This window comes from Laccaria bicolor, genomic scaffold (assembly GCF_000143565.1).
Source record: "Laccaria bicolor S238N-H82 LACBIscaffold_120 genomic scaffold, whole genome shotgun sequence".
NCBI lineage: Eukaryota > Fungi > Basidiomycota > Agaricomycetes > Agaricales > Hydnangiaceae > Laccaria > Laccaria bicolor.
The window spans coordinates 30,207-37,863 of record NW_001889991.1 but is presented as its reverse complement, the minus strand read 5'-3'; the positions used below and the strand labels follow the sequence as shown (position 1 = coordinate 37,863).

Sequence of the window (7,657 nt, the reverse complement as noted above, 5' to 3'; positions counted from 1 at the left end):
TCTAAGAAATGGGAATGAAAAAGCGAAGGAGCCTAATGAAATATCCTAATGAAAATTCTAAGAAATGGCAATGAAAAAGCGAAGGAGCCTAATGAAATATCCAAGAAAATTCTAAGAAATGGTAATGAAAAAGCGAAGGAGCCTAATGAAACATCCTAATGAAAATTCTAAGAAATGGGAATGAAAAAGCGAAGGAGCCTAATGAAACATCCTAATGAAAATTCTAAGAAATGGGAATGAAAAAGCGAAGGAGCCTAATGAAATATCCTAATGAAAATTCTAAGAAATGGCAATGAAAAAGCGAAGGAGCCTAATGAAATATCCTAATGAAAATTCTAAGAAATGGTAATGAAAAAGCGAAGGAGCCTAATGAAATATCCTAATGAAAATTCTAAGAAATGGTAATGAAAAAGCGAAGGAGCCTAATGAAATATCCTAATGAAAATTCTAAGAAATGGGAATGAAAAAGCGAAGGAGCCTAATGAAATATCCTAATGAAAATTCTAAGAAATGGGAATGAAAAAGCGAAGGAGCCTAATGAAATATCCTAATGAAAATTCTAAGAAATGGGAATGAAAAAGCGAAGGAGCCTAATGAAATATCCTAATGAAAATTCTAAGAAATGGTAATGAAAAAGCGAAGGAGCCTAATGAAATATCCTAATGAAAATTCTAAGAAATGGTAATGAAAAAGCGACGGAGCCTAATGAAATATCCTAATGAAAATTCTAAGAAATGGCAATGAAAAAGCGAAGGAGCCTAATGAAATATCCTAATGAAAATTCTAAGAAATGGCAATGAAAAAGCGAAGGAGCCTAATGAAATATCCTAATGAAAAGTCTATGAAATGGCAATGAAAGGGCCAAAGAGCCTAATGAAATATCCTCATGATATCTCATTATTCTTGCCTATATCTTATGAAAGATTCCAGTGATAAATTGAATGAAATAGATGGGCAATCCTAATGAGATGCCTTTCATAAAACCTGTGGCAGTATACACATTGCCTCTTGGACAGTTGTCATAGATTAATCATAAATAGTGGTAGCCACTAGTGGATGAGAGGCACGCGTTGTAAGGCTGTAGGATGAATTGGCATGTTGGATCTGACAAATACGAAATATTTGATGATTTTAAACAATATTATGTTACATATACAATAATTAATTTCGGCATATCAATCGGCAGTGTACAAATTTCGGTGTTAGCTGTGATTTTGAAGCTGGCTGATCCCTGTTGCCATAGATATCGCTATTCCAAGAGGAGACAATAACTTAAGGCTCTGGTGCCATGCCTGGGACACCTTATGTCCATATATAGACATAATTTATGTCTATATTGAGACATGTCCAAAAAAAGACATAAGGTCATCCAAAAACAGACATAAGCCATCAATCTCACACTCACACCCAAATAGGCAGCTGCTCAAGTAGTTGACCTCCTACTGGCTTTTCTCCCTGTGCTATGTGCCGCAGGCCAGAAAAATATTTGAATAGCTCACTTACTTTGTGGGAAATTATAGGATACACTAATATGAACCTAGAATGCATTTTTAAATCATTGAAAAGAGAATTTGTGCTGTTCTGAGCATAAAGTCAGTTCCACTTAATGCAATTGCTCATCAAAGTATGTGTCGATGCTAGTAGAATATCTCAGAGTATGTGGAAGCACTTTACATGCACTTCTTCCTCCTAATGGCAGGTTGTTGCATTAAAGGCAACAAAAAGACAGAATCAATGGGTAAAAAAATGTTGTACTGCTTTAAAAATGCTGATACAGGACTGCTGGTATGTTGTTGATATTTCCTCCATAGGTTTGACCTTCATATAAAAAGAATTTGTAACAATCTCAAGATCTGGACTGTGTTGCAATAAATCTATCTAAAGTTGACAATAAATCTGTCATAATTGAATAACCCTTGCTGTTGATCTATAATTCTACATATATAATCAGTGTAAAGTATCCTGCTTCTTACATGCACATTTTTGAAAGGAATTGAAACATTCTCAGCTGTTCCAGACATGACACTAGAGCCATCATTATTCCTGTTCATTGTAATTTTCAGTACTTTATCCTTGTTAGCTCAACATGAGGAACTCGAACATAAATCTGCTTTGCAATTAATCTGAGCTTTTGGCATAATCTCCTGTCTTGTGGTTTCATGTGTAAAAATGCATGCTGATGGGAAGACTCACTCATAATATCTAACCTTTTTCCTCATAGTTGTGGCCCCTGATAGGTGCCTGCCCCATTTTTAAATGGTAGATAGGGAGAGGATATATTTCACAAATTTTCCTAGCAATCTGTCAAGTTTCTAACAAGATCCATATTTGTGGTTCAATTATCTCTGTGAAAAAAAAAAGATGTCAATCGCTGGAATTGAACTTAGGTTGGCCATAAAAGGAGATCAAAGAAGCGCAATAATCCACTACACTATACAGCCCTATATAATATTTACATGTAGTTACCATATATGTAATTTTTGAAAAACGGTGTCCTTGTCCCAGACATGACACCAGAGCCTAACTTAACGTGTTTACAACCCAACTCAAGTCTCTAACCACTCCACCAACTCTACCGCTTCTCCTTCACGAAAAAGTGCAGCGTAAGATAACTAGCGGTGGTGAATACCACAAAGAAGATGCCCAGTAGCGATATGTTGGGCCACCAGAACGACTGTGTCACCAACAACGTCATTAGTCCCTTTCAACTTTTGAAAAAGAGGGCAAAACGGACGAACCTGGGCTCGAAGACCAAAGATAGAGAGGATGGTAGCCGCTGGGAGGTCCAGTTCAACTCCGTACTGCAATTTAAAGGTGAGCACAATGACACCGGGAAAGACAAAAACCACACCTTTATCTCCTTCAACTGGAGGTATCGCAGCTCGTTCACAGCAAGAGCTTCAAACGCAGCATGGAAGAAAGACACCGTATGGAGCCACTGTAACGCAGGCGCAACAGTTTCCCGATTGATAAGCAAGCCCGTGAACAACAGACTGGGCCGTTCGTTAGCCAGGCAGCATAAGTCCAGGAGAGAAAGACGTACTTGAACAACATGACAAGAGTCCCAACTAAACTTGCCACGCTGACGCTATCAAAGGCAATGGACAGCCACAAGACCACGCTTGCTGTGGTGAGGTTGAACAGAACCAGCGTGAGCATGAACTTCCAGAAGCCGGCTACGGTTGGGACCAGTCCCACGAGCCCATAGACGATTCCGCCGAACATCAGAGGAGGGACTAGTCGGAGAGGCAGGATGTCGAAGAGAACCTAAATACTTCAACGTCAACATTCAATCATCTTGGAAGCAAAAGAGGTACGAACTTTGGATGCAAAATAGGTAAAAGACGAATAATACCCATTCGCCCTACCAACCTTGATCAACACTCATCACGTCAATCAGAAAAGCACACACCTCTCCCGCATAAACAGAATCCGCTCATTCGCAAACAGGCCCAAACTCGAAAGACAAGAGAAACCAAAGAGGGCTAGCGTGAAGAAGAAGATACCTGCAACTGTACTTTAGCCCAGCGAACAATAAGAGCAAAAGCGAAAGACGAACCAAGTCGATTCTGGAATCCCGCAATATCATTCCTACAAAGCAATGAGCACAAACCCAATGGAGAAGTTTGAGGACATACGTGACATCATGGACGAAAAGCCCGCAAATAACTGTCCAAAAACCCCATAAGCACACAATCCTCAAAAGAAAAAGGCAAGAAACCTACCAGCCAACCCAACAGCCGAAAGGTAATGAACAGCCAAAAGCGCCAGATCCCTATAAAGGTTCTTGAATGCCTGTCCGCTCAAAATCCTAAACTGCGTCCCCCAACTCGCCCTCTTCCTCCCCCTCAAAAGCGACGTCTCCAATGCAACGTCCGGCAACTCCCCCGAAACATGTCCATCCCCATTCCTCACAACACCCCCATTCCCATTCCCAGATGCCTTAGCCTCCCTCTTCACTTCCTCCATCTCCCTCCGTATCCGAGCTGCAATCTCACTATCCGCATATGCCTGTACAAGCGCCGCAAGCTGAAGTGTAAGCACCACCTCCGAACTCCTCGATCCAGACGAAACGGCGTCTTAAAGCTGAGACGTCTTTCGCTTGATATAGTTCCCCGTGGAAGTGGCGATATATCCCCCTGTAGAAGAAGCAGTGGAAGCAGGCCGTGTTTGGAGCTCCGTTTCTTCGTCGAGGTTTGCGGAGAGGAGGGAGCGAGCGGACAAGGGGACGTGGTGCGGTGCGAGGAGCCCACGTTCTTCGTCTCCTAGATTGGTGCTGTCGTCTGAAGCGGGTGAGATGTCGATTTGGAGAGATTCGTTGCTGCTGCTTCGGGGTTCCATTGATGCTCGTGTGGTCATGTCGACTGTGGGAGGTGGCAAGATTAGCCAACGGAACTAGCAGCATTAGAGAGGAGAGGAAAGGAAAGCACCAACACCATCAAAGGCCTCAACACTAACAGCAGCAAGAGCAACACCAGAACCAGCATCAGCACACAACGAACATGAAAACCAGCCTCAACACCAACACCATCAGCAGCATCCCCAACACAGGAATCGACATCAGCACCAGCACCACGGCCGCTTCCTCCTCTCCAACAGAAGCAACAGCAACACAACCCCCCTTCTTCTCCTCGTCCTCCCTTAACCCGCCAAACCCCTCCAAACCCGAAAAACCGCAAAGAGAGGAAAGAAAGGAAATTTGCCCACACCAACGGCAGCACGAACACCAGAACCAACGCCATCACTGGCCAGGAAAGAAAGAGGACTTTGCCAGCATGATCCCAAAGGACACCAGAGCCAACAACAGCGCCGACGCCATCCCTGGTACCAATGCTGACAGCAGCAAGAGCAACACCACACCACGAACATGAAACCCAGCCTCAACACCAACGCCAACAGCAGCATCCCCAACACAGGAATCAACAGCAGCATCAGCACAGCGACCCCTTTCGCCTCTCCAGCAGAAGCAACAGCAACAGTAGCACAACCCCCTCCTTCTGCTCAACCCAACGCCATCACAAAACGCCAGCAACAGGCAAAAGACCAACACCAACGCACCCCATCTCTTCAAACACCCTTCAAAACCCCCCAAAAAACCAAAAAAACCAAAAAACCCGAAAACCAAAAAAAAAAAAAAAAAAAAGAAAAAAAAAAAACTTACTCAAATAATCCGCCAAATTATACCCCTCAGGACACCTCATCCCAACCCCCCCAAAATACTCCTGACACCCCACATAATCCCCCGAATACACCATCTTCCCCTTGCTCAACAACACAAGTTTATCAAACATCGCGACGATGTTGGAACGCGGTTGGTGGATCGTGAAAACCACTGTACGGTTGTAGTTCCTTGCGAGGGAGACGAGGGAGGATATGACGTTGTGGGCGTTGTATGCGTCTAGACCTGGGGGGGAAAATGGGGTTAGTAGGGAAGGAGGAGGGGAAAGAAGGGGGAGGGGGAGGGAAAGGAAACGCACCGGAAGTAGGTTCGTCCAGGAATAAGATGGAAGGGCTCGTAACGAGCTCACAAGCAATCGACACGCGCCTCTTCTCACCGCCCGAAATGCCTCTCTTCCCTATCAGTCAATTAGCTCACTACAACCCCCCAAAAAAAACGATGAAAGAAAACAAACCACTCTCCCCAATCCTAACATCCCTAATCCCCAATATCCCCAGTTCCTCAAGCGTCTCAAGAACCCTAAACCTCTTCGCCTCAATACTCATCTCCCTCGGAAGCCTCAAGAGCGCACTATACAACACACTCTCATAAACGGTCAAAGTCCCCATCAACGTATCCTCCTGATCCACAAACCCCACAAGACCCCTAAAAACTTCATCGCCCACCTCCCGTCCATTAACCCTAATCTCACCCTTCACCACCCCCCTCTTATTCTTCCTCGCCAAAATATCAAGGAAAGTAGATTTGCCGGACCCAGAGGCGCCCATTATAGCTAGGACTTGGCCGGGCAAAGCAGAGCCGGAGATAGAGTCGAGGATGAGGTGGGAGGAGGGGAGGGTGTAGGATAGGGAGGTGAAGTGTAATGAGGCGGGGACGTGTTCGGACATTAGTTTTGCGGATTCGTGGGCGGGGAGACGGATTTGGGAGGGGGTGGGGTTGAGGGAGGTTCGGCCTGCGTACCAGATTACTGTGTGATTTAGAATGTTAGAGGGTGGGGTTTATGAAAGGGTGGGTGGAAGGGATAGTACCTAGGGATGAGAGAAGGACGATGAGGCCGGCGCTAGCTGCGCTTAATGCGACCCATTTGGTGTTATCCGGTTTGGGTGGTCTCTATCATCCCATCGTCATCAGCACAATCGTTTACTTCAAAAGAGAGAGAGACGTACAACATATCCAGGAACCTGCGAATAATGCAAACACTCTCCACCCTCACACCTCAACGTAATATACGCATCTCCAAAGATCTGGTCAATCAAATCATTCATGGCCGGTTCCTCGAATTTACACCCCGTCCCCGATTTACAGCTCAACTTGGCGGGGCCTTTGATTTCTTCTTTCAGGAAATCGCCGATGTCTACCAGTCCACATCATCATCATCAATAACAACGTGTAAAAAAGGAAAGATGGGAGATGAAACGAAACGCACCAACACTCCCATCCTTACCACAAATAAACCGTCCCGGTACACAAGCGCATTTAACCCTCTCACACGCATACACCGTCGAATTGGTATCCCACCCCGGTACATGCGCAGAAGTACATTCCTCCAAGGCGCAGTAGAACGACTCGACTTGGGCCGTCCAGAATTGGAAGGCGCAGGTTTTGTCGAGGGAGGAGCAGGAGAAGGTTACTTGGGGTGGTCGGCCGGGTAGCATGTCGATTATTTTACGGTCTGTTTTTGGGTGGGTGTTAGCGTTAGGTGGGGAAGGGAGGGAAAGGCTCACTGGTGATATCACACATTTGATGATTGTTGAATACCGTTTCGCCGCCTTTGTAGCATGTCATATTCGCCACTGGGCCTTCGTCGTCGTTTAAGTGGGATATACCGGCTGCGAGTGGGAAACCGATGCATGCGTTGTCGTTGTTGCATACTGTTGTTAAGCGTCAGCGGGGAAAGTGAAGAAAAGGGAAGGAGAGACGCGCACCATTACAATTGATACCCTCCCAACCATCTTTACATTCACACGACTTGCCCTCTTCTCGAAGACGACGCTGGTCTCCGTCTGCTAACGAGTCGCATTCTGTCTCCATCCGTCCAGGTCAGTTCAGTCGATACGAAGGAAGGAGAAGGACGCACGAGGATTGAGACAATCGATGCCGCCCCATCCAGGGGGGCATCTACATTGCCCGTCGTATGGATCACAGTACCCGTATTGACCACATGTAAAGACGGGGAGGAGGCAGTTGAAGCATGGTGGGCACTTTGCTGTAAGTATACGAGTCAGCTTCGATTTGTCGTGGGGTGAAAGGAAGGGAAGGGAAGGCTGACCTGGTGGTACTAAAGAACTCTACCAACGCACCCATCAACACGACACTCAATAGTAGATCGAGGTCAGAGGACTCACGGAGAGTAATGACGAAGTGGTATGATACGTGTCGACGCTCGAAGCATTGCGTGCCAAAGTTGTAGTTGGGGTAAGAAGAAGAAGGAGTAAGGCGGGTAACATTGTTCTGGCAGGGCCTTTCCTCATGACTGAG

General features: G+C 45.6%; 1 protein-coding gene across 1 annotated transcript; it reads right to left on the bottom strand.

The window, feature by feature from the left end:
• Positions 1 to 2,572: 2,572 nt before the first annotated feature.
• Positions 2,573 to 7,380, bottom strand: LACBIDRAFT_256696 (uncharacterized protein; the record flags this gene model as incomplete). The annotated part of the gene is made up of 22 exons (XM_001890609.1): positions 2,573 to 2,674; positions 2,739 to 2,801; positions 2,852 to 2,993; positions 3,044 to 3,267; positions 3,322 to 3,364; positions 3,413 to 3,506; positions 3,560 to 3,591; positions 3,639 to 3,669; positions 3,726 to 3,861; positions 3,895 to 4,054; positions 4,223 to 4,364; positions 4,529 to 4,590; positions 4,913 to 4,994; positions 5,123 to 5,404; positions 5,478 to 5,576; positions 5,634 to 6,146; positions 6,208 to 6,289; positions 6,346 to 6,533; positions 6,606 to 6,851; positions 6,904 to 7,050; positions 7,105 to 7,200; positions 7,257 to 7,380. Coding segments are annotated over 22 exons (3,090 nt in total), but the record flags the coding sequence as incomplete, so codon positions are not given.
• Between the last annotated feature and the right edge of the window lie 277 nt (positions 7,381 to 7,657).